We start from the raw sequence: 27,867 nt of genomic DNA on the forward strand, positions 1-27,867 counted from the left end.
TAAATTAACCGAAATGGCCTTTAACAGGAGCAGTGTACGTTCTTTGGACCATCCATCTCTGCTTTCTTCCCTGGAAGCTCACCACTTGGAAATTGCATTGTTCTATAAAAAGAATAGCCGATTTTCTTTGGAAGGGGGGCTTGGTAAGCAGATTCAACACTGTGGCGAGGAGCTGGGTTTGGGTAGGGTTTGCTGCTGCATTGGAGGGCGTGCTCAGGGCAAATTCATCACAACATTAGATCTTTCTCTGGTGTATGATCAACACCATTTACTTTTCCTAAAAATTTGGACACTAGTGCAGATGTTTAAATGTGTAACCGTCTGTTGATGGCATATGCTGGGCATGTGGCCTCATGCATATATTTTCGGGCTTCGACAAATCCCAGGAGTTTGCCACCTCTCCCAAAGAGGGAGCCAACCCCTTTGGGACTAGGGGGTGAGCCTGCTATGCTAAACACCCCCTAGGGGACAGGGTAAGCAGGATCTTTCAGGAGGAGATCTCTCTCAAGGGTCATGAAATTCCCAGAGAGGGGAAGAAGTCACTATCCCTCCACCCCAGTCACTAACACCTTTTAAAGGATATGTGGGAGTTAAGGCATATGATAGCCCTGTTACCCATTTTGTAATGGCTAATTCGGCTCCAACCATCCCCATTCCCCTTGGAAAAAAGCTGAAATGCAAAGGGATCGGCCTCCTGGAGGCACGTCAGAACAGGCACCAGTAAAAGGAGGATCTTGAAAAAGCCTGCAGAGTTTAATTGTGCTGGACGTCTTAGAGGAGGTGTGGCCAGTCGAAGAAGGAGAACGCCAGAGGGGGGCATTCCAACCCGCATTCCTGGCTGTGGGACACACAGGAAGAACCACCGGAAGGGTCTGGATCCAGGGTGCGCTGAAAGAGGAGTCCCGGAGCTCTTATGCCCGAGGAGCCACACACCTCCATGAAGCGAATGAGAAAGGAGAACCGACAGCACACAACACAAAACCTGGCTGTTATGCTGAGGAAGCGGCTCCACAGCAGACCGACTCTATCATTCCCCAAGAAGTCCTGCTCAAGAGACGCAGGAATGCAGTAGCTCCAGGGAACCATAGCTACAAAGAAAATGAAGCAGAACCCCAGAGTGGGGTGATAGATTGTCAGTGGTGAGAAACCCCAGAGTTGGTCGAGAGAAAGAGAGCAATCCCAGATCAGAAAGAGCACCTAGAAACCCCAGAGTGGGGTAAGGGAAAGAGATCAACCCTAGGGTGGGGAGAGCACTGTGGAAGCCCCAAGGTGGGGAGAAATACAAGAAGCCCCAACGTGGGGCTCAGGGGAAGAGATCGACTCCAGTCCCAGAGAAGGGAACAAGGGACTAACAGAATTTTACAGTGTGGAAAAACGGGAAAGGACACTATCCCTGAATGGAGAGAGAATGCGAAATCTATACGGTTTGAAAGCAGGCGAAAAGGACCTGTCTGGAACCTGGGAGGACATTCTAGCATTCCAAGAACGATGTACGATATGGTCTGGACCTGTGAACGTAGGCACGGCCTAGATAAAGAGTACAAGGGGTGGGAGTCCGAGGCCATCAGCCATCCCTTTTCCGTGGGGAATTCCCTAATGTTTATTAGTTGCTGTGTGTTTTTCGTTTTAGAAGCCAGGGAGGGTGACCAGGTTAGATTAGAATTTTCAGATACAGGACTTTGTATTATTGATACATTCTGATATCCTGAAAAGCACCGCCGTTTTCTTTCTGTTTAAAGTAGGGTTTATAGTCCCAGCCTTAGGGAGAGATATTTGATTAAACAGAATAAAGAAAGATGCAAATCATGTCTCCTTGTCCGTTTCCTGACCTACCATGCAGGGTCGGACTGGGGCAGACCATTGTCTCGGGCACCAACGGAAAAGTGGCCCACAGTTGCAAATGGCAATTCCTTCCTTTTGTGACAGACTATTTCAGTAGTGCCCAAAGGGGAGGTTTTTGATTAAATGTGATGCACACTGTGCATTTTAAATAATATGTATTCAGTAACACTGATCAAAACTACTCATTGTTTGGTGAAGTAACTAATCAAACTGGCCCACAAGTCCTAAAAAAAGTGGACTACTTTGACCCCAATAAATGGCCCACACTACAATGCTGTGATTTTTGTTCGGGATTGCCCTATTGCCCTTTAAGCCAGTCCAAGCCTGCTACCATGGGCTGCTATAAAGCAATACCATATTGGTGTGACCTTGAAAAGAAGCTGGAGTTGTGTTACTGATGGAGCTTGAGGCCCCATTGCTATTGCTGGGCCATGCTGAGTGGTCCTTGGTCCAGAATTGCTGAATGAGAGAGTTTGTGAGAAGGGACTTTGAAAGATAATGATGTGGTTGTGGAAGAGCTACGTAAAGCTTCCGACTGAGGACTGTTCTGCAGAAATGAAGCTGCTGAGCAAACATGAGAGGGTGATCTTTAGGGGTAGAGGGGTTGAACGTTCATTGGATCATATCTGGAGGGGTGTTTTACGGGCTGACGAGGTGGATAGGATCTCAAAGCAATGGCAACAATGGTACATGGACTCTGGTGGGAGTTGTTTTTCCTTACTGGGGTGATCTGGAGTGAAGTCCTGCCTTCACCATACCCCTTTATTTTTCGCATATAGATTGCCCAAATGTGGACAGTACTGTTACCAGTTGGTGTTGGCTTAAGAAATGTCAAGAGTTTAAGAAAACAAATGTCTGTGCCATTTTGCAAAATGTAAATACATATATAAAACGTTAAAATAAATTCATAAATACAAACACAAACCTTAAAATGAACAGATTGGCGGTCAAAATGAAATAAATGGTACATTTTCAGTTTTGGAATGGTGCAGTTTTGCATTTCTGATGCAAACAGAAGAAAGCAGTCTGGGAGCATGTGTATTGCCAGTGTTACTACATTGATTCCAATGATGATGTAGAGGGGCAACATACCACGGCTGGGGTTATCTGCACCAAATTTGGCAGGCAATGAAATAGCTTTTTTTGTTTTTTATTGAAAGGGGGATGGAATTTGGGCTTTACCTGCCTTGCATGGGTCCTCAATAGAGTGGAGAATACTTTTTGGGTTTACCTTTGTATTTGTTTGTGTTCTTGATTGGACGTCAATTCTCTACAGAATTTCTAGCAGGTGTCCTACAACACAGCAAATCATTGAGCTATCCTTAAATCGGTTTGAAGCCCCAATGCGCACTCTCCCGAGTCTTTTAAGCTCGTGTAGCTAGGCCATCGATTCAAAGTCATTTTTAAGAGTGCCTTTCAATATATCTGTTATGCTCCTGCTGCTGATGTTCTCTTTATTGTTCGCATCAGACAAATTGGAATGCAAATACCACAATAGGATACAAGCATAGAGGCAAAAACTTACATTTGCTGGGACATTTCACAGTAATGTAGGGACATCAGAGTACATTGCATGTAAGTAGCAGCATATGGGTTTCATGCCTCGAGCAAACTGGACACAAGCCAATCTATTCAATATACTTACAGTACATAAGTAACATTATCATTACCTATACATATAAAAAGTCATTAAAATAATAATAGGCACGCAACGCTCAGAAGCATGGCATCTGAAGTGACGGGCCCAGAGAAAGTACCATCAAAACAATTCTTCATCAGCTCGGCTTCTGAAAAAACAGTCACGGTTTTAAATAGAAATATGGCACCGGTTATTGGATACAAGACTGTGTTGGGTATCTTTGCAGTCATTACACCACACCATTGGCTCGAAACCTGTTGTTTTCACACAATGAAGATTTGCCAGCTCATGTTGAAAGGATACTTTGCTTGATAAAAATTGAGCCAAAAGACTAATCTGTGAATATCTTTACAAAATTGTGAAGGCTCCCAGGCAGCAGGCATTCAGTGAGATCCGGTGTGGAAAAGAAGAATTCTAGTTCTGGGATAAGGGCAAACAGCAGCATCATTAAAGTGACTGGCTCTAACTGGCACAATATATAGTGTGAGAAACCTGAAGGTGTCTCACCTGCTTGTCCACAGGGATCCGTCATCCTGGTGGCCAGGGTACGGCCATATCTTTTGGATCCAGTTCCTGGGGGTGGGCCAGTTCGGGAGGATCACCTGGTCTTCGGGGAGTGGGACACTGGATGGTGAGATGTGGTATCCCCTTCCCTGTAACACCTTTTCCCCATCCTACCAGGTTGGATACTTAGGAACTCAACCCCCCCACTTTCCTGACACAAACACTTTCTCACGGACAGCTCACCGTGCGCGAGAACAGACTAACACCAGAGCCGTCCGTATACCTGACATGTCACAAAACAATGGTCAGGCAATTACTGATCTTGACACACACCTAACTTCCATCGCACTTCCCCACACGGATAAAAGGTGGAGCATGAAAGCACACTCTGAGCAAGACAAAGCACACGAGAAGCAGTGGTTCCAAGATGGCAGTTTAATACGAGGAGAAAGATGGCAAGACCAGAAAGGGTTGCAAGGAGGGAAGTGCCCTTGAACTTTTCAGACCGTTACTTTCGTGAACCTTGGGAAATAAGAAACCTAAGACCTCGGACTGAAGCTGAAGAAACCTGCAATGTTTGTACCCTGGGTTCTCCCGCAACAATAACCAAGGCCGGGGAGTAGCGTTTGCCGCTGTGGTACTGTCCTTGACTCCTACAACAAAGCAGCGCTAATAAAGACAGCACAGCCTGTGAGTCGGAGAGACTGATACCAGACCAGCTTGTGTTAAGACCAAGGTTGCAAGCAGCAACAATGTATGAAGAAATCTAAAGAGAACAGTGTGTGAAACGTATGTGACAAGCGATGCAAATATAATTGAAAAACAGAGCTGTGACTGAACTTTGAAAGCCAAGAAAGATACCGTAGATAGTGGTCCGGCACCACGTGGGTGCTCATTCGAAAGTCTCTGTTAGTCATCCAACTAGTTGGCAACTGTAAAAAAGGGAATTTTTAGATTGAAGTGTTCCTGCAACGGATCAAGCTAAACCCTGTGCACATTTGAAAATCTATGATAGTTTAATGCGAACTGAAATCGGTCCAAGCCCGGTTGAGGGAGACTAATTATGTAAGAGGAAGGATCTGTGCCCTGCTGAGGTGGAGGTGAAGCGTAAGTCACCTGAGAATGAATATTCTCTGAACATTGTAAAAAGGGAGATCTGAGCCCAGAAGAGGTGGATAAACAGAAACAACCGTGATACAAAAGGGGTCTGAGCCCGTCTGAGGGGATTCGGGGGGAATCACCAGAATTGAGTACTTATTAAAGGAAAGGACCTTTGTGTTTTGTTTTGGTACACCAGGCTCTCTGAATCAAGAGAATTTGAAGTAAAGGGACTAGGGCACAGAAGGCCCTGATGCTGATAACGGAACTGTATCCTGTATGTGTGCTGAAGAAGCCATAGTGTGTGCTTTGCTTGAGTGAACCACCTTGGTCCGTTCTGAAAATGTGGGGAAGGGAGGCCAATGGCCTGAACATCCTGACATATAATTTTGTGAACACTTCTTTCTTTTTTCATGAACACTACCCCACACTATTGGTATTTAGCGGTAAGGATAGGTCTCTAGACAAATATATTTTCCCAGTATCACACAATTTAGACCAAGCAGGAAATGTATAATTATTACAATTGGCATTATCTCAGTCAAACCATAGGGGTTGCAAACATGACATCACTCAGCCCATGAGTACTTAAAGACATTACAAAAAGGGACCTTGCAGCTCCTGCCCCAGCTTCTTTCTGCTGCTTCTCTCTCATACAGCCTTTTATGCCCCTCAGGTGGGCTGATTAGATTCAGGCGCAGTCCCTTATGATTAATTGCCTGACCTTGTCTAGAGTCATTAGGCTTGCCTGCCTGACCTGTACTCCTATCTGCCTCTGTAGCCCTCTTCTTCACTGTCCCTGAGGGATTCTGGGACTTGTAGTTCATTTTGGAAAATGTCCATTCCACTTCTCTAGAATGGCAAAGGCCATAAAAAGAAACAGGGTTACAGGGAACAATAAAAAGGGTTTCCTCCCAGCCATTCCGGTTCGATTAAACACCCCCCCCATGTGATCATCCCACATTACACCACCCACAGGGTCAGGATCAGAGATTGCCTGACTTCCCCTGGCCACATGGGAAGGGTCCCAGACCAGGATTCTTGGGGGAATCCCATTGGATTCTCAACATTACATAACACCCACATTCACTAAAAGCTTGCTGCTGACACAGAATTATACTTTGCCAATATACATCATAAGCACAATTTACTAATCTGAACTTCCTTGTATTATCTAGTACACACCCACGCATTATCCCAAATGCTGTCCTATGGGGAAAAGACAAAACACACGTTTTCTGTCCTGACTCACCTCAGATATGTGTTTTAACCTTAAACCAAAAGAACACTTTTCCACATCCATGAAAAAGAGAAAGAGAACATTTCAAACTTGTGGAAATTGGTGAGGGAGTTGACCTGAGAACCCTCAAGAGACTATGGGCGAACCTTGAAAATTGGTTCATCATCCTTCTACATGCTCACACAACGTACTCAACCAAGTTAACTTCTCCCTTGAAACAATTCACTGTGTGCATGGCTGGGTACACAGTAAAGATGAGGCGGATTGCTTTCTTTATATTTACTTTTGATAATGTCGGTGAACCCATTGAAAGAACATTTATTTGTGTTCACATTTAAACCTAATAAGGATGTTAACTGTGCGGTCCTAAATATCATTGAAAACTATTAATTGGTGCAATTTATAATTGACTAAGGACGGGGCTTTTTGTTCTTGAAAGGTAGCAGCCAAACATATGAGTAATAAGGGTTGAACCAGGATATCTTGCGCTGCTAAGTAGAATAAAGTAATTGAAGTTCCCAAAATTTCAACAAAAAGATTTAATTGTCAGCTTTAGTTAGTCAGCCGACACATGTTTCTTCCCTACTAGGTCTTTCTGAAGGCTGAATCAATACAAGTGATAACCGCATGCACACATGGAAATTAAAATTAAAATACGTTTATGATTGTTATGTCACAATCAAAACCATGATCAGGAAAATGCACATCAAATAAAGAAAGGGTGGTATATTTGATCGGGTTTAATTAGAAAGTAAGAAGGAAAATAAACTGGATTGGAAAAAAGATTGCAATTAATAGACCACAATAGAAACATAATTGTTGGTATATCCACATAACAAATGGAATTAATGCAATTGGGCATGTATCGAATGATAAGAAAACAAAAAGAAGGGAAGGGGAGAGGGGACAAGAGAGAACAACTTACTCGTATTTTATATTTGCTGTGCTGCTTGTTTTAGGAAGGAGGCTGGCGAGCTAGGCATGGAAAAAGCCTTAGCTAGGAGTTTTGAGGAATCCCACAGATTTGGTGGGTATGCCGCCTTGCGGGTTGATGAATCTGTGTAGAATAATTATGACATTGATGTCAATGGCTACGTGGAACTTGTTCAATGTGTGCGTTTGCCATGAATACACAGAATGTTTATTTCAAAAATTGCAACCGGTTTGTCATCCATGAACACACAAATTGTCGCACCAAGTACGTGATTTACGCTATTGCATGCGTCTGTGAAAGGATCTATGTACCGTCGGGGAGCTGCGAGTATGAATCTGAGAACACCCGAGTATGTTGGAATCACAGGATCCAAGGATCTCTCTAGCAACACACTGGCAAAATTAACTCCAGCATAACAACAAGAAAGACATGCACTTTGTTGGACTACAGAAAGTCTCTTGTGGCATCAGAGGTGGCAACCGAGAACTGAAATTGAAGCAACAGTTAGCTGTGTGCCACAGGATTTGTAGAAAATATTTGGACCCTGGCACTTATTTATTTACAAATCAAGCACTGGAATTACCACTTTGTTAGATAAAGCAACATTATATTTCAAAATTACAGTACCTGCCAGTCACTTGGTACAAATATGCTCATAATCGGTCATTAATATAGAACTATTTAGAAAAAAGGCTGTCGCCTATAAGAAGCCGTCTTTATGAGATTACATTCTACCACGTTAAGTCTCTGATTCATGTTGCGATCACCAAATATCTCATTGTTGTGAACTCCTGAAAGTTAATGATGTGCTGTACAATTGTATTTTAGGAAACCACAATGACCAGTTTTAACATCCCAGCTATCAGGGATGCCTCTCTTCTCCCCTATACTCCCTAACATGCTCCCCCTGTCCCCCACAGAGCGCGCAGAACTGAAAATACCAATAAAATAAAAAATCAAATAAAAAGGAGGCAGACGTGCAGAATTTGTAGACTTGAAACGTGGCTCACTATCCTGAAATGCTCAACAAAACACCCTCCCCGCGCCAATGGGATTCCGCTCTGCGAGCCAGCTCTTTGGCCCTTACCTCTGCAATGACGGACACCTTTGCAGACCACAGCTGTTTCTGCAGCCATATGTTGGCCTTTTGTTTTTTACGATACCGGTGTGACATAGCTAATAATTAGTAAACGTTACACACCAATTAAAATAACATGATTAAACATAATCAGTTCATAAAATCCGAGTACGGACATGACTTTTAATAGAATATAGATCATTTAATTCTATGATGATTCACTTGAACAGCAATTTAATGTAGACACAATATAATTCCATAGTGAATAAAGTGCACTTGCTAATAACATGGACCTATTGGAGATACTGTAGCAAAAGGACTGCATTATGGATATATGTTCTACAGTATGTAATATATCTCTAATATTTGTATAAATTGTGCGGTGAATACCAGGCATTGTGGTAAGAGATGGCGAGGGTTTTCTAAGCCATAGCCTCTACCACATCTTTTGACTCTTGGCATCCTTAACCAATAATGTACGCAACTGATTAAAAATGTAGTAGCATGATAGGCCTACGTTCACTTGGATACAGTACCAGATCATTTGCGGGTTGGTGATAATGTAACCAAATGTGTCAAGAATTCTGCATTTATATTGGCCTCAAACCAGCCTGCATTTGGCTTTGCAAAAGGTCATTTACCTGTTTGGCGCCACCATGTTTAGTCATGATGGCAACGTTAGCACAACTAAGACATTTTCTACCTGTGTACCAAAGTATTAGCTAAGTGGTTATTGCCCTCCGAGTACCCACGCCCTGTTGAAATCTGGCTACTACTGCCTGCTTTTCTTTTATGCAATACTTTTTCACTGATGCCTTGAGCCTGCACACCACCCCAATCATGACTATTGATTTCTGAATGTTGGTGTTATACGTATTCCCTCGCCGTTCTGATTATTTTCTGTGCTCGATCGCTGGTGCTTGAAGCAGTTCTTCTGTGAGATTGTGCCCTTACAAAACACCAAATAAAATTAAAATACATGAGGTGCTTAGGACGAGTAGATGTACTTGATTTTTAGGGTTGATAAGCATCTTTCTTATATTGCAGTGGGCCCCCCTACTCCCCCCTGAACCCAGCATAAAGCTATCTTAAGTGTGTGAATTGTCACTTGTATAATATGAACGTTCCCCTTTTAAGGGAAGGGAATGGTACAGCATTTCCTCGTAGAGGCAGAGAGATGCAGAAAGGGCAGGATTAATAGGTGAAGTTGACATCCAAATACAAAAGGTGGTTAAGCATCTCAAATGATATGCCACTGATCCTTAGAACATACTCTGGATATTATGTTCATAAAGATTATTTTTTTACGGGCTAGAAATAATAGGAATAGAAATGAATATTGAAGAGAAAACCTGTGTCTGGCACTTTCTTGTTGCAAGCATTAGTGTAAAACTGGACATTCAAATGGAAAGTGTAGAGAGTTTTCTCCTAAAAGGAAGCTCTTCTAACAGCAAAGTCAAGGAGCAGAAGTCTGAAGTGAGAACAAGACAAACGATCAAAATGTCTCGTGGTGATCAAGAAACAAGAAGGTTTCCATAAGAACTGTATGTTGATTTGTCTATTTATTGATATAGCGAAAGCGCATGTAAATGTGCGTGTTCAAGCTCTGTCTAGAAGTCCATACATTCAAACCACCCACAGATTATAGCTTCAAAGCTTTGCGGTTATGTTCTCTCTTGCCATTTTACTTCCCTCTCTGCTAATCTGTACATCGTCCCCAAATTCACTCTCTCAAAAGTGGATGTTGCTCTTTTCTGGTCCAGTCCACTCACCTATAGAATTCCCTTTCTATTTCTATGCACCGTTTCTTGGTCTTTGTCCCCTTTTGGAGGAGTAGAAGATCTGGTTTTTGTCTTTAATTCTATCTATATTGCACAATAAGAAATGTTAGCCAAACCAAAAGTGTGATTTACAGGACAAAATCTTGATTAAGATTATGAGTTTACTCGGTTTGTAGTATTGTAAGGTTGATGCCAAATGATTTTGGGGTAAAGCTTTCAAGACCACATAGGCCAATTGCTCTGGCAGCTCTGAGGAAGAAACCTATGTGGTCTTCAAAGCTAGAAATTAGAAATCTACATTAGCTGAAAATAGTGGCATTCGTCCAATACTGCGTCTTACTATTATTTGTTTTGCCTTTTGAAAAATAATAACTGTAACCATTGAGATAGAATATGCTGTCAATGATTTCTATGACTGCACTGATGTTTAAACAAATACTAAAATCTAAGATGACTCGAACATTTTATATATTTATGTAAGGCAGTAAACAATTCATTTGGCTGTAACATGAGAATCCAGCAGAAAGTGACATGCATACATTACATAACAAAGCCACCGCTGAAATCTTTAAAGAGAAATTAAATATACATTCTAGGGTCCATAACAGGGTAGGGTTATACTTTAATTGAAGTTAAGATTGAGCAAAGATTTCATTTCATAGTTGATGATCTGGATAAAAATGAAGTCACCTTTGTTTAATGATGTTTGGTTATTGCAAATCAGCTGATAATAAGCCACAGAAATGCACCCATAAAGACACTAATTGATCTCTTGATTGGCGATCTTGTAAGTCAGGGGTATCGGGAGGTCAGAGTGGGATGAACAAAAGACTGAACATGCAAAGGATTGTTCACAGGTTTTTGTCTTGACAGGAGTTTACCAAGTAAAGTAAAAACCATCAAAGTAGTGATGAAAGCACAAATAAAACCAATTCCTGCACACTGGAAGTTATAACGTCTTACCTCCCACTGGTGTGGCGTGTTTCCAGAACCTTTGAAAGTTTTTAGGCCGTTGCAGGTTTACCAGGGGTTCCAAAATCCAGTCACTAGTCCTGGTTCTGCCAAGAATCTCTCTGTATTCCTGTACGTTACATTGATTAGCTGGGTGTACAGATGCAAATTCTCTGTCAGGGTGTGATGGAGCCAGAAATAGCCCCCTTCACCTCCTATCCCCACCCTAAGCCCCAGGCCAGTCTCCCCTCATTCCACAAACTGACTCCTCCCACCCTCCCACTGGTCACCCTTACTGTTTTTCTTCTTGTCTCTTTGCCTAGGTCCCATTCCTCCTCTCGCCGTCTGGTCACTCTTAGTGCCGTCCTGGCTTGCCAGATCATCCCTGTGCCATCTAACTTGGTTATTGGGCTCCACCTTCACCTTAACTTCTTACTCCACTACCTCCTTCTCGGATATTATTCCCTCCTGTTGTTCTTCTGCTCCTCCTTTCTTCACTTTCTCCACAAAGCCTCCCTCCTCTTCCTGCGCTTCCTCTCACCATCTCCTTTCTCTGATGTTATATCCCTTTCTTCTCTTGTGGTCCTAACATTTACCACTCCTTCCTCAGATATTGTTCCCTCCTCCTGCTTCTCTGCTCCTTACTACATCTTCCTCCTTTCACCACCTCCACTTTAGAAATGTCTAACTCCTCCTCCTGTGCACCGTGTGCCCCTCCTGCTGTTATCACCTCTTCCTGTTCTTTCTTCACCTTTTTGCCTCCAACTTTTCAATGCTCTCCAGCCGCTAGCCTTCAGCCATTGACAGTGGCCCGGCCTGCGATCACGGGAACTCTGCCTTGCTTCCCCTCAAGAATCATTCCTGCTGTAATGCAACCTTTGTCGATTACCTCCATAATGGGAAAATGCTTGACAGTGAATAAATCTACTACCTTTCCGCTGCCAGTCTCCACCTTTTTAGGTCACCCCACCTCTCGCCCATTGTAAATCCCCCCATGTCCCTCTCCTACATACCATTTGCCACGCTCTTTCCTGTGATGCATTTGATTTCGGACAACAGTAAAGCCTGAAGAAAAACGAAAATGATCTGACGGAAAACAGGCTCTCCAGTCGCCCCCAAACTATCCAACTGGATGGTCCTTTTTCACCCTCTCCACTCTTACCCTGATATCCATCCCCCATTTCCCTACTTCAAATATCGTTTTGCGCCCTTTTCTTTTTGGCTTCTCACGAATTAGCCAGGGAATTGCCAACATCGACCAAAAAAAGTCAATTGTGGCTAGTCATTTCTGAAGCCGGTGGTAGACACGTCAAAGGTTTTTGGAACGGGGCACCCACATTCCTTGGCAAAAATGTTGAACGAATGAACGGATTTGCGCCACACCAAACAAAGGAATACCTGTGATGCTTTGTGTCTAAAATATTTCTTATTTGTTGCAAATCCATCAGTGATTTTCGTGCTATTTGTGCACCTACTGCTTTTTGGGAAAATGAATAAAACTAGGCCAAAAAATTATTTTTTTTCCCCCTTGGTTAGTAACTTTTTAACCGCTTAATGAATTTTGCCCAAAATGTGCAGTGTGAGTGGGGGCTGTGCCAGAATTTTGTTTTGAACAGCTAAATCCGAAATGCATTTTGCAAGTTAAAATATGTTTAACATATATTATGCCATTTCTGCTCACAACACCGCCAAGTAGCCACTCTGGGAAGTTCACCTTCATTTAAGAAAGACAGTGCAATGCATTGTGGATATGCAAATTTGCTCAAATTATGTATTGGTTCTGTGACATGCGTGTAAACTAAAGTGGCATACCTTATTCTTACCTGCATTTCGGGTAGAAGGGTTTTTCATGCATTTTAAAACGTAGCACAATATGGGCAGTGTTTACTAAATAACCCAATGCTCCAATCAGTGGGAAGTCGGAGTATACCACACTAATGATGCCTAATGAGAGTGAAACGTGTATATGATTGTCTGCATCTTGAGAGTGGGTTGATAAAGCCAAGTATAAATAGCACTGCCCTAAGAGACAAAAACTATTTTCTGGAACAAAATGCACGCTTTTGAGCTAATTTACATATCAATTATAAATTACAACTTTATTCCATCAAGACGCCCCTGCTCCACTGCGTGCCTCCATCACTGTGCTTCATAGCAACTACAGTCCCCGCAATTCTTGTGCCAGGCGCATACTCAGACATGTAGACACCAAGCTCAGGCCTCCGTTACATACTGGAGTAAGACCGAATCAGGAGACGGACAACTCATTGCGGTTTGTAAGCTGATTGTTTTATTCAAGTTCCCAGAAAACCTATACTAACCTTATACTTCTGGTCCCTATGCTGAAATAAAGAAGAGTTCAAAGGGGTGCGCGTCAGGATGTAATGCAAACTGAAGTCTGTTCACCATCTAGGAACCTATGCTAGCCTGGTCCTTGCCTCTACCACTAAAAGGGAAAAACATCATATTTAAATACAAAAACATTCTAACGGTCTTTTACCCAAAGGATATATTGGATTAGACCAGGGTTTCTTGCCTCATCTAGGTTCTAATAGTCACCAGCAAAGGTCTCTGGGCGCTTCACCCTATTTATAGTTCGAGCAGGAATGTTCAATGAATCTCTTGAGGGTTTCCCACCTGAGGTACAAAGGAGTAGTGATTGTTGTTTTGCCTCTCGGCCCCTACTCAGTTCAAGTCCTGTACGAAACGAAGTTCCTTGAAACTTGTCTGGATAGTCAAGCCTCTTCCGGCTCCTACCCCTCCCTGGGGCCTCAGGTTTCACACCACCTCTTTGGGGTCTGCAATTTTGCACCCCCTTTTGGGTTTGGGGTAGGTTTTCTTGTGGCCCACTCTGGGCCAGGTGGGTTCTAACCCCATCCTGGGGTCTTAGCTTTCACACCCTCTCTTGGGTGTCTGGCCTTTCTTGGGCTATTTGGTTTCTCCGCGGCTCTTTGAAATTTCAGCACCACTTGGGCTATTTGGCTTCTCACCCCTGCTTGGGGTATATGGATTCTTGCTTCGTCTTGGGCAATCTAGCTCGTCAGCCCCTCTTGGCCCGTTTTGTTTCTCACCCCTTCCCAGGGTATAGCTGGGCCTGTCCCCCTCCTCCCGGTTCCATGGGTGCACAGCATACCTGGTTTGCTGTGGCAGCGGTCCTCAGGGGAGGCGGTTTCTGCTGCAGCTGCAGAAACACGGTTCCAGCTTCTCATTGGTCTTCTGTATCGGTTCGCAGACACCAGTGTTTCCGGTTGGTTCGTGACAGGACTTCTGTGTCGGTTCCAGCAGGTGCTCGACGCCATTGGTCTGGCGTTTCATGTAATAGTGGAAACAGTAAAGTGTCAGAAACCACACTGGCTAATATGTATCTCTTCCCTACTCATTTTAAATGTGTGCTGGGTACTTTCAGGTTTCTTTGTTCTTATAATAGTTATGTTCCACCTTTACAGTGCTTAACTTCTGTAGATATTTCTCAACACATGACTTAATAATGAATAGTATATTTTTCAGTGAATACATTGTGTGGACCTATCTGTTTTGTGTGCCTGTGACTTGTTGTGTGTTTCGACCAGCCTTCTGCTAAGAATGAAGCCTGACTACTGTGTCACGCTACTATTTTAATAGTCTTCTCAAACTTAGAAAAATCCTCCCTAGTATTAAGTTTGGTCTTCCCCTCAGGAGAGGACTGCAGAAAAACCTCCCAAACACGTATATATGCTTCAAACAATTGATCCGGTACCAGGGTGAATTAACGTAACCTCAGTGTGAACCATGCAGCTACAATGTCCTTACCACAGTCACCTGTGACCTGTTGAAATGGCTGCTCAGTGATAGGGTCACAGGAGATGTTTTGGGGTTCTATTTTGCGCTTATCCACATCTGCTTGGGTCACTTGCTATAGGCTGGGCACCATAGTAAAATGAAGATAACTATTGATTTCATGAAACCTATCATTTGGATGACGATAGGGGAGGATCAGATACGTCTGTATTGTTACAGCATAGGTTTAAACCTTGCAATGGTCACACTTGCCAGAGTGTTCACTTGTGCTACTAATTTGCCATATGTTGGAGCTATGCACATCGGAGAGGGAGGCGAATTTGGCGGTCTTGGTACATAGCTTGATAGTCAGTTGTATCAGAAGTGGCAATTGCTCCAGTTCAAAAAGTGTAGTCCTGGTTAAACCTATTCTTCATACCAAGAACGATTAGCTCTATTATCATCTTGTACCTTCAAGAGCCTTTGAGGGAAAGGCATTAGCTGGACATGGTTTTCCTCTTTTGAGTGCTTTGCACATGCCTGGTGTGACACTGCCTCCATTCATCTCCGTGCATTTGTCGTGATTGAGAGCTGGCCTCATCCGCCTGACCCTCTGCTGCAGTATGCATGTGTGTGCCTGCTTTAGGCCAGGCTGGGGAAAGGATGGTTGCTTGGCAGAACTGGAGACTCCCTCAGTGCTCCGATAACACCCTCCGACCTTTGGTGCCTTGACTAGATTGTTGCCATTCGTTTTCGGAGCTGCCATCTATGTTTACTTGATTAAACTTTTTACTGCAGAAGAAAACAAAACCTATTTCATTTGCACACCTTACAGCATAATAACAGCTCTTCTTTCTTTTCAGGAAGTAGACTAAACAAGGACCTGAAACACTATCTCAAACAAAGATTCCAGAAGGGATCCCCCGATCACGAACTTCAACAGATTATTAGGGATAACCTCTACCGCCATGCAGTGCCTTGTAAGTATTGGAGCATAGAGCTAAAAAAAAAGAACCAATCTTGCTAGGTTGAAACCTTTATTAAGCGAGCACACGTGCGGTTGCTACAAATAGTAGTGACTAAGTAAATTGTATTATCTCTATTGACAAAATGTTAGTCATTCAAAGTGAATTATTTTAGAACTATTTAAGGATTATTTTCAATGTGTATTATATTTGTGAAGGACAATTGCAGTCTGCAGGTCAGGGATATTTAGAATTTCATTGACTGTATGATTTTTGTAGTGCAAGTATGATTTGTATAGTTGAAAAATCAGTTGTAGAGCAAGGTACACATTCCAAATGTGTTCTTTGGTCTTTATTTTCCCTGAGATAAATGCATTTTATTAACCAACTACACTGAGCAAGTTAAGACCTAACTGCAGGTTAGAGGAATGTAGCTCTCTGTACCTGGGTAAGCATTAACATATGAATGTGCAGATTTGGGCATCCCTCTCTTCTGCCCCCTCACTTTCAGAAGCCTCTTGTCAATGCCAGGTCTTTGAATTAATGGTGTGTCCTAAGTGAGATTTCAGAATTGTTACCGAGCTGTTTAGCACATGCGTTGGAATGCCAAGAGCTGATCTATTAGATATAGGCCCTCATTACGACCCTGGCGGAAAGTAACTGACCGGACCGCCATAGCGTAAATAGCGTTTCCGCCATTGCACGACGGAGTAAAGTGCGCCTAATTCTGACCCATCGGGCACGAGCACTACGCCATGGCGGAAGTGCAAAGTCCGCGATGGCGGAAATGTCCCCAAAACGCCCCTCACCGCCGTCGTACGGCGCCCTAGGTGCAATTCCGCCACCCATCATAGCGGTCACCGTAATGAGCGGTAATCGCAAAATACGGTGACCGTAAATATACGGAAACGGAAGTAAAAACATGGTCCCGGAACGGGAAACAGCACGCCGTACACCTATAAAATCAGAATCCCAACACAACCATCAAAAATCCTACCTTGAGACACATCCCAACCCGTTAGCCACCCTAGTGAAAACAATAAAAATGGGAAAAGTTGCGAAAAAAGCGTGCGACCGCAAGCGGCAGGTCCACTTCTCCCATGAGGAACTCACCGTGCTCACAGAGACCCTCCAGGAGAATGCTGCCGTCGTCTTCTCGACGCAAATGACCAGGACGGCACTTGCGAACAAGAAGGCCATATGGGCCCTGGTGGCACAGCGGGTAAGTGCGGTGGGGACCGCACCCTGCAACCCACAGCAATGCAGAAAGCGATGGGACGACTTGCGGATACGCGTACGGAGCATACTATCTGCCAACCGTAACATTGCCACAGCTACCGGGGGAGGATCGGAATCACCCATCAAGTTGACCCCCTGGGAAGAAATCTGTGCCTCCACCATTGGAATGGAGAGTATAGAGGGAGTCGGAGGGATGGAGAAAGGAGTGCAGACATCCGAAGAATCAGGTAGGTGGGCCAAATAAAACAATGCTAAATCCACAATGTCCAATCATGTGAAGTACCATGTGTCCACATAGTGCAACAGAAACACATGTCCAGGAGAACGTCCACATACATTGGCCTGATAGCGCACTTTAAAACTCACATTAAATACATAAATAATTAAAAATCCTAAAAACACCCTCTACACGTGCAGCATGCACACCCTAACTGCAGGCTGCAAAACAACTGCATCCTCAATCCACACAAAAATGAAACCACCTCCAAGGCCCTGACCCAAATCACCCTCAGGTACCACCCCAATGCATGTGATACATTGCCATTCCAATTTCCACAGACCCATAAATAACGCTCGCCCTCCTTTACTCCACCACAGGGTCCGATTCAAACGACGAGCTCCAGGACACCCCTACCAGCACACCTGCAAAGAGGGCCAAGACCAACGGCCAAAGACCCTCCACCTCAGCTGCACGGATCAAGACACGGCAGCAGCACAAATCAAGTGGCAGCACACAGGAGGGGACTTCAACAGGCACCCCAGCAGCCAGCATGCCCACAGCAGCAGCACCACAGGTCCCCCCAATGGATGCCACAGAAGGCACTGCTTCTGGTGGCAGCAGCACCATAGGTGACACTGCATTAATGGCAGCATGCTCCGACACAGAAAACGGTGCTGTCGATGTAGGATCCATCCATGACCTGTCTCAATCCCCCTGTTTGTTTCATCCCGTACACCATGAGGATACCACGCAGGGGCACCCACAAGACGACGACTGGCCATCCCCCACAAGCCCTGTGGCAAGGCAACATGAGGTGATCAGACCCTCTGTGACACCACCGCAAATGGCCATGGCCCAGCAGAGGCAACAGTCCCTCGACCAGGTGATCGTGCAACAGCAGCAACTGGCCACGCTCCTCAAGGAGCATGCTGATGAATGTGGGGGTACTAAGGCAGCCATAGAAACATCAACTGAGACACTTAGGTCAGAAATGGAGAGAAGCACAGAGACACTAAGGGCACAAATGGAGAGAAGCACCGAGAGCCTGAGGGTACAAATGGAAAGAAGCACCGAGAGCCTGAGGGTACAAATGGAGAGAAGCACCGAGAGCCTGAGGGTACAAATGGAGAGAAGCACCGAGAGCCTGAGGGGGGAACTGCATGCGACGTCCAAAGACGTATGTGCTGCACTTGCCGCTGTGCGCCGTGTGCTCACTGAGCTCTCACAAACCCTTAGGGACATGCATGGACGTGAGCAGGCAGAGACCTCATCCGTTGCAAGTTCCGTCCAGGGCAGCCCCCAACGTAGATCTGGGAGGAACCTGCGCTCCACAGGCAGGGGTGCCCCTGATACCCGGAGAGGGGGCTTGCAATAGCGTCTGCCCACTGACAATGAGCATCTTTGGACACTGGTGTTCGGGGGGGGAGGTAGGAGGGTGGAGGGGGTGTGTTGGGCTTCCTTGGGTGGCGGGTCGATGGGGTGTGTAACATAATTTCACATATGCTATAAACATTTCACAATCATCCAATGAGATGTGTGGACATTGATCTTTGTGTACGAGGCCTTTATAGGCGTACAGTCCATATTGTGCATGTTCCAGACACACACAGTGCCACAAGTCCCGTGTCCATGTATCAGCCACCAGGCGTGAGTGCTAGAAGCATGAATCTATGAGAATCTGACGAATTTCACGGCCCTCCTGTGCCTCGCGGACTCCTTGAGGTGCTGCCACATCCCCACCCTCATCATGACCATCTTCAGGTGCTTGCAGTCCTGCGTCAGGGGGCATGGCACATTTCTACGTACGCACATGTTGTGTAGCATGACACATGCCATGACCATCTTTGCAACCTTCTCATGGCGGTACAGGAGTGCCCCGCCAGACCTGCTGAGGCAGCGGAAACGAGTCTTCAGTAGGCCGAATGCCTGTTCTATGACTACACGGGTACGTGAGTGGGCATGGTTGTAGTCCTCCTCATGCTGGTTCTGTGGGTTCCGGAGTGGTGTAAGGAGCCATCTCTTCAGTGGATACCCGGCATCATCTGTATGTGGACAATAAAGGATGTTTGTGGAATGACATAGCTACGTACGCATCCCCCCCCCTTCCTGCCAGGTCATTGCCGCATCACATACCCCACATTATCATGCATGAAATGAGACTCACCGAGTAGCCAGGATCTGTTCCCTGCGTGTCGCTCCATGTAGCGTGGTATTGTAGAGTTCCTCAAGACCATAGAATCATGGGTTGATCCAGGAAATCGGGCACAACAATGTGTAATGATCCTGTTGGAGTCACACACCATTTGTACATTAAGAGAATGATATTGTTTTCGGTTGCGGTACTGGGCCTCCATGGCATGTGGCACAACCAATTCCACATGGGTGCAGTCGATGGCACCAATGCAACCCGGTATGCCGGCAAGTGCATGGAATCCCACTTTCGTGTTCGTAATTTCCTGCTCCGAGCGTGGTAGAGAGATGTAGTCGTCTGCGTGCTTCAGGAGGGCATCGAGCACTTGCGATAGTGTCCGTGACAACAGTGGCTGTGAAATGCCATGCAACTGTCCGACTGTGTGCTGGTAGGTGCCTGTGGCCAGGAAGTGTAGTACAGACACCACCTTCAGTAGGGGTGGGATGGCGGTTGGGCTATCTATCATGCTGGAAAGGTCAGCGTGTGTCATGTCCACAATGGCGGTTATGGTGTCCCGGTCCAAACGGTAGAGGGTGTGGATCTGCTCATCAGTGAGGTTGAACGGATGAGCTCGGAGGCGTGGGATTGCGGGCTGCTTGCGTGGTGGTAGTGGCTGTGCTGGTGGGCCTTGCTGGCCCTGCCTTGCCCTCCTCCTCCGTCTCCTCTGTGCGGCCGGTTGTTGTAGTAGTTGGTGTTCGTCTGCTTCTTGAAGTTGGAGTACTTGCAGTGCTATCAGGTCCCCCAGGGCCAACATCGCTAGTCCTGCCGGTAGCATTTTGGAGTGGGTGTGGTTGTGGGAGGGGGTTGGGTGTGCAATTTATGTGTTTTCAGGCTGTATAGCCTCCACCTGTGGTGATTCATTCCACCTGTGCAAGCTGCAATCCTCTTTGGGCGAGCATGTCCCGCACACAATGCTGCAATTCGACGCATGGCATCTTGCTATTACAATCATGTATTTAATCCCGATGGCAGTGGAATATTGGTTCATATGTTCATTCTGCAATAGTCCCATTGTTTCACATACTATCTTTACAGTCGCGAACAAACTTGTGAAGGGTCAGTGGAATGTAGTACTCGATTAACGCTGGACCCTCATGCAGCACTGTACCGAGGTTCACCGACGGGCGGGGCGTCCCATTTGTGAGTGAAGCCAGTAGCCATTTTCACACACTGCCGCACTACATGGATGAATTTGTGATTTCAAGCGGTCACAGATGCCTTTTCGACGTGATGTTGCAAATGTGGAATTCGAAGGACAGCGCTTTCGGTTTTCAGCTAGCGGCGAGGAGACGCCCACAGGTCTGACTGCAGATATTAAGTTCTATTGTTTAATGTCCTTGGGACAGGGGCCATGGCGAGAATGCAATGATTGATATGAATAGTATGGGATGCGCAATAGCGTAGTGGACGATAAGGCAGGACGTTCCCAAATACATGTTACTTCACAACACTAGAATTCCGGGCTGGAGCACAGTGGATTTTGCAGACTGCATTACGCACAGACTCAATGGAAATTTCACATGTTATGTGAGTAAATAATCAGGCGTTTTCATACCGGGATGAGGGTATGATGTATGGATGCATGGACAGATGATTTAATTGAGAGTTTACCATGTACATGGCTTTTTGGAATCTATCCACTTCCCCTGCGCTATGTGATGCAGAGCTGCCATAGTGGGACCATCGTCTATCTGCCCTTGTTGAACCCTCCCTGTCTCGACGCGCCTTCAAACACTTGTGTCTATGCACGTTACTAATCCCATCTAATGGATTCTGTTTTAACAGACGCATGCACACAAACACTTGTTTGTAATAGTGTATTCACCTCGATTTATATAGTTATGATTCGCAAGTGATTTTTGGGTGGGAATGATCCTTTTGAGTGGGCTAACATGCATATGGCTGTAGATTTAGTGTGATCATTGAAGTGAGTAATTCAAATTAAGTTCTGATGCCCATACCATTCTTTTTCATTTCATTTGGGTGACAGGTATCTCCTCCCCTTTTGCCGCTGCCATCTGTATGCCACTCCTGCAGATGGCTTTTACTCCCGACACCTGCTGCTTCGTGTTAATCAGTGGAGCACCATTACGATCTTATGGGACGATCGCCAATGGGCCACATGCCCTTACGCAGTACTAGTGGCTAGGAGCAACATATCGACCTTTCAGCTGGACTAGTGCCTACCTAATGGGACGGCCCTGCGGTTCTAGGCGCTTCCATGTTGCCTTTTTGAACGTGTATGTAGCCCCTGTGTACCATGAAGGAACAGGGCGTCACACAAGCAGAAGCTGGTCATTTATTGCGGATGCAGCCCACAATACTGAAATGTATTTTGGAGTTCATGACCTAATGGCTGTATGGGCCTGGTGATTTTGTAGTGCATTAAATTTCTATTATGATATTAACCGTGTAGCGTTATTCTTTGCAAGTAATGTAGCATATTCCTATTTGTGGAGCGATGTATTGTGAGTAGATCTGCATTGGGTTCCGGCTTCTGGTTATAGTTGCGTGGTACTGTACTGGGCGCGTTTGCCTACGAAGCCCAGTGAGGTCAGGGATAGGGGCTGCCATTATGACTGTTTTAATGATGTCATGCTCAGGGGCGGGGGATTAGCTTTTGTGTAACAGATGCCGGTCAGCCAGGTGGATTGGTGGAATGATGTGATTATCAGAATATGGCTGGTCACAGGTGCCTGTGTTTGCGTGCGTTTCTTGGAGGGAGACTGAGGTCATGTCCATTGGAATAGCTTCTGTATTCGTGCCATCTGTGCCCTGCAGCTCCCATTGGCCCCTCTTGAGATGGGCCTGGCTGCTCAGTCACTCTGCCAACTTATGTGGTACATGCTTATGCTGATGGTTGGTTTGTTTACTGGCAAGAGTACAGGGCTGGTGCAGTCTCCCTCAGGTTACTGCTTTGAATGTTGCCTTACACTGGTGTCAAGCGATGGGGGCCTGTTGTTGTTTTGTCTCATATTTCAGTTCATATTGCTGTACTTGACCCTTCACGTGCCTGTGCTGCATCAGTACGGCAATGGTGACATGGCAAATATGGATGGCCACTCACAAGGCACTTGGAGCCCCTACATTCATTTGTTCGTTGGCATGCATGGGTGACGTGTACATTTCACTGGTTGCATTGTGTGACTTCATTGCACCTACGAGGAGTTGTGCAATGTGGCCAGGGAGTGGTGTACAGGCACTCAGTAGGGCCATTTACGGTTGGTTCGCGTTGCCGTTCTTCTCACCATGGCGGAATGGTACTTTCCGCCATGCTTGATGGCGTTAGGTAAATGTCCGCTAGGGTCAGAATTCGCGTACCGTTGCGCCAAGGTGGTAATTACGGTTTTGCATGGCGCGCGTGCGCGTACTTGGTGCAGTTAGCGTTGGCGTTCACTACAGTGTCGCTAATGGCATCGTACTTTACGGTGACGGGTCATAATCGCACCGAGCGCTATTCGATGGCGGTATTGCATTTCCGCCATCGTTTTTCGATTTCCGCCAGGGTCGTAATGAGGGCCATAGTCTCATATGTAAAGTTAAAAATACTTAGCACAATATCTCAGCATTTGCCATAACTACATTTTCTGAAAACACTGTTTATATGGATCCTTTCACCTCATTGTCAGTCTTCAGTTGTACTTTGCAACACTTACATTTTGAAGGCTTTATCTGGAGGACATGTTCAGGGTTTGTTGTTCAGATTGTGGGGAAGAAATAGTTCTTCACTTGAAACATGGGATCGTAGCTGAACATGAACAATCAATCTGCGGGGGGTCTTCTTTGTGTGATATTAAAATGATTAGATTTGCTGTCAATTTATTGTATGTATGCTGCTAATTCTTTAAATAGAAATGTGCTCATATAGTTAGCATCCTTAAAAAGTATCACACATTGAATTTTAGTTGATACACTGATAATCTCATGCTTTTCCGCAGGGAAAAAAGTAACTACGATGTCCCATTATCCACATGTTGGCAGTCCTCATTGTATGAAATATGTCTACTTTATTTATGTATTAATAGATTTCTTTCAGGCATTTTACACAGTGCTAACATTTTGGCTTTGCTACACGCAGGTCAAACAGATGTAGCTTGAGCTACTTCATTCCTGTTAAAGAGGCATGCCTGCCAGGGTGTCAGATGCCCTTTTAGAGCTGTATTGGTTCGTGTGTTCGTGTGTTGAATGTAGGTTGGGGAAAGGGCAGTACATGAAGCAGAGAGGTAGGATCATTGACTATTTTCTGGGACCGAGTGTGAAGAAAGTCCTCTTTCTGCCTCCACTCGCTGCTGCATCACCTGGCTCCAATCAGAAAGTGAAGGCTTGCTTGAAAGGTTAGGCTTCTGACCTTTTCTGAAGCTTGGATCATTTAACCCTGGCTGATGAGTGAATATAGAAGATCTATCTCGCATGCGTTTGCTGCTGGGACTATGGTTAAGACTAATATGTTAGACTATACTAAATTCCTGGTGCATGTAGTAGGAGGACAGCTTCAGATGTCATTGTATGTCCTGATTCTAGAAGGCTTTATAAATCATGCAGAAAACATCGAGTTTTATCATGGTTTCCACTGACAACTAGTGAATTGCTGATAACACATGTGTCCAGTGTTTTTGTTGCCACACATTGAGGAATATGCTGCCTGAATTTGCACATGTTTGAGATGGTGGGTTTCTTTGGAAGGATGGTGTCAATTGCACTGCAGTAGTCCCAAGTCCTGGTTAGGGTACAGTATGTAGCAGTATTAAAATCCTTTGGCGCATTGAAAACGAAAGGTACATCATGCCGAGGACTGCTTACGGGGAGGTCCTAGTTGAAGAGGGTATCCATGGTTTCTTTACTCTTTGCATTGGCGTATGGTCTGGACCCTAATGTTGTGGGGAATTTATGTGAGATAGGTTTGTTCTTTGCTCCTCCCATCTCCATGAGAAGCTCTGTTTGGCCAAGCACTTTGCTGTGTTGTACTACTCTCCACCAGTTTGTGTTTCTTTTCCATTTAAAAAAAGATGAGGTCTGCATGAGTGCTGCTTTTCAATTACCTTTACTTATGGACAGAGTTATATGCCTTACAGCAGTTCGATTCTTGGGTCGGGAATGCTGTTAGAAGTTGCCTCACTTTTCGAAAACACTGTACCATTGTTTAATACTATTTTACAAAAAATACATTTGTATATTGAAAGTGTCAAATTTATCATTGAGCGTTGGCTTTAGTGAGGGGGGCTTCATTTTAAGACATTTATGCAGTGCTGTACTTGCAAAGGCTTACTTAAGTAAGGAGTACTTGCAGGAGTCGTGCCTCTTCTGCACTTCAATTCCCATAGGGATTAGTGCTTGCGTGCATGTGGGACGTGCTACAGGAGCGACCGCGCTGACGCAAAGTCTGTTTGGCCTGTTCGACGGTCGCCGCAACCATCTGTGAAGCTGACATAAAAAACAGTTAGTAATCTGGTGAGGGATTAAGTGGCGATTATTTTACATTGAAGAACTTAATCACAGCTACATTGTTTCTGTTATCACTATGTATCATAATATCTGTTGCTTACCTTGTAGCTATGCACACTAGTCTCTGAGACTGGGGGACTCGCTGGGTACCAGTAATCTCTGTACCATGAATAAAATCAGACAGCCGAGTATTTATAAACCCAGGGAAACCGTGTTTCCAACACAAGCTGCTGTTAGCTGTAATCACAAGCCAGGCCTGCAAGTAGCACTAATCAATGCTAGGCCAGCTGTAAAAAATGCAGTGGCACTCAAATATTTGATTTTTGCACTAAGCTTAGACTGCCTGTTTAACAGAAACATGGTTTTCGGCAAATTCTGTGTCATAGTTTCATTTACTTGCTCCCATGGGCTTCTCGATTAATGACAAAATCGCGAGCATAAAATATGGAGTGGGAGTTGCTATTATCTGCAGATAAGTACTCGCAATATCTAGATTTCAGGGTATACAATGTGAAGAGTCATCTCAGATACTTGCCTGCCCCTTATTTCCCTCTGCAAATGAGTCTATGCGGGTAGTCTTATGCTATCGATGGCCAGGCCTCACTGGCCTCTTTTTTGAGAACCTGAATCCTATCTGAGCTCAGAAGCCTTGCAATGTTCTAAACTAATGATCCTAGGTGATTTTAACGTCTGGTGGGCCTTAACGTTTCTGATAATCCAGATTGGGTACAGTTGGGTGCAATACTGTTGGCTCATGATTGCTCATTATTAACCACACTGGCCTCCCATAAGATAGGGCATGGTCTGGATTTAGTCTTGTCTAGAGGATTGAACCTAATTCATCATGAATACATGGCATTAACATTGTCCGACCATTTGGTGGTGCTATTCTTTATTACCACTGATTGGATGGGTTTGTCTAAAGCCACTCGTATAAATGCTACTCTTTGTCGTAGTAAAAGATATCTGGATACTATCACAGGATCTCAGTTAACTGCAGAATGAATACCCTTTTCTACGGATACCAACTGTGAAAAATACTATCAAACATGATAAATTTGAAGAACTGTTGTGATAAAAGGGGGCCTTTGAAAGTAAAAAAAGCAAAGTAAAAGTAAAAACAACCCCTGGTTTTCAGACTCTCTAAAAGCTCAAAAGCAAAAATACCTCAAGAAAGGAGAAAATCTGGCAGAAAACCAAAGATATTTCTGCCTGCTAAAATGCCAGATGGGCACTAACAGGCTATATATAAACAGGGAATTGTACTGGCAAAATCACAGTTCCTTCAAAAACAAATTGACTCTTCAAAAAATCAATCTAAGGAGCTTTACAGCATTTATTAAGAACTTAACATCTCCTGAATGTGCATCACTCGGGCTGTCTCCTTCCTGCACTTTGGCAAATTAGTTTAACATGTTTTCCTATAACAAAGTTAATTCCATTTGTTTGAATCTAGTTTCACAAATAAGTAACGTATCAACCTCAAGTCAGAGGCAGGATTCTTCAATATCATCTTTTTTCTTTACTGTCAGGTTTTTCTTTTTCACCTGTAAATGGCGAAGGCATCCACGTCCTGATTAAAAAACGTAAACCAACGAATCATGACTTCAATCCCATCGCGGCATATCTCGCAGTTCAACATGCTCTGTCTCTAAAACACTTTTTGATAGACTTTGTGAATGTAGCACTAGCACAGGGAATTGTACCCCAAGAACTTAAAAACATTTCTTACACCACTCGTTAAAAAAAAAAAAAAAACTTTGGCTCATTGAGTTCTTGCCAATTATCGTCCAATTGCTGGCCTGCCATGGCCTGCAAAGATTCTGGAAAAGGTTGTCGCCACCCAGCTGTAGAGCTATCTGGAAGAAAATTCTATTCTTGACAACTTCCAGTCTGGTTTCAGACCCGGTCGCAGGACTGAGACTGCTCTGGTAGCTGTATGGGATGACATCTTGAGGGCTGCTGATAAAGGGGATATGAGCATATTGATCATGCTCGATTTATCAGCGGCCTTCTACATGGTTAAATTTGGACAAACATTGACCAGGCTCACAAAGTTTGCCCGGGTCTCAGAGGATGCGTTGAAGTGGTTTTCCTCTTTTTTGGAAGATCGGACGCAAGTAGTTAAACCTGGAGGCAGTTTTTCTTCTGATAGTCTCCCTGTTTTGTGTGATGTGCCCCAGGGGTCATCTTTTTCCCCAATATTGTTCAATATATACCTAGACCACTAATGGGCATCTTCCTTAAGTTTGAACTGAACTTTCACTCCTAAACGGATGACACACACATTTTATGTTAGATTACAATCTGCACCAGAAGCCATGGAACGCATTCTAGCCTTTGCTAATGTAATGGAAAATGGGATTGTAAGAGGATTCAATTCAGCACTACAGCCAAGTTAACGCCTAGTCTAGAATACTGAATGAAAGCCCTTATTGATATATCTTTAGGTCCAGTTCATGCGTCCTGGATGACTACCCTTGTATAACACCCCTCTCTTGGAATCCCCCTGACCCCACTGAGCCAAGAAGTAGTTCTGTTTTGCAAGTTTAAAAGGTTTATTTGATAAATTAAAATATATATATCACACTTTATAATAAATTAATAATTGAATATCACACTTAATCTGATATGGTAAATATTAACAACGGAGAATCTGGCACTAGCACACTTCTTTATAATGACTAATGAGTTGACCTGAAATGGATAAGGTAGCACACTGGTAAATAGGAACAAAAGTATAATGTGGTAGAGGATGCTTTATGTAGCTCAGGTGGATGCAATATTCAATGAATGCAGTACAGAAAATACGCAATATGATTCAACCAGACAATGTAATCACTTTTCTCGGGCTATTCCCTCCCCCCCTCTTTATGCAATGCAAGGAAATGGAAGGAAAACACACAGTCCTCAGAAATGCAATCAACTGTAATTCAGTTCAATCCCAGCAAGCTTACAGAAAACAGATAGGAGTTTTGAAAACACAG

General features: G+C 44.4%; 1 protein-coding gene across 14 annotated transcripts in view; it reads left to right on the forward strand.

The window, feature by feature from the left end:
* The window catches only part of MAGI1 (membrane associated guanylate kinase, WW and PDZ domain containing 1), a 1,848,723-nt gene that overhangs the window by 794,808 nt on the left and 1,026,048 nt on the right, over positions 1-27,867 (forward strand). For all 14 annotated transcript variants that reach the window (XM_069643697.1, XM_069643699.1, XM_069643701.1 and 11 more), the window contains exon 2: positions 15,687-15,803. In XM_069643697.1, coding sequence (XP_069499798.1) covers positions 15,687-15,803 — 117 coding nt within the window. The remainder of the gene's footprint in view (positions 1-15,686; positions 15,804-27,867) is intronic.

The sequence above is a fragment of the Ambystoma mexicanum genome, chromosome 2p, assembly GCF_040938575.1.
Source record: "Ambystoma mexicanum isolate Mex_15411 chromosome 2p, UKY_AmexF1_1, whole genome shotgun sequence".
Classification (NCBI taxonomy): domain Eukaryota; kingdom Metazoa; phylum Chordata; class Amphibia; order Caudata; family Ambystomatidae; genus Ambystoma; species Ambystoma mexicanum.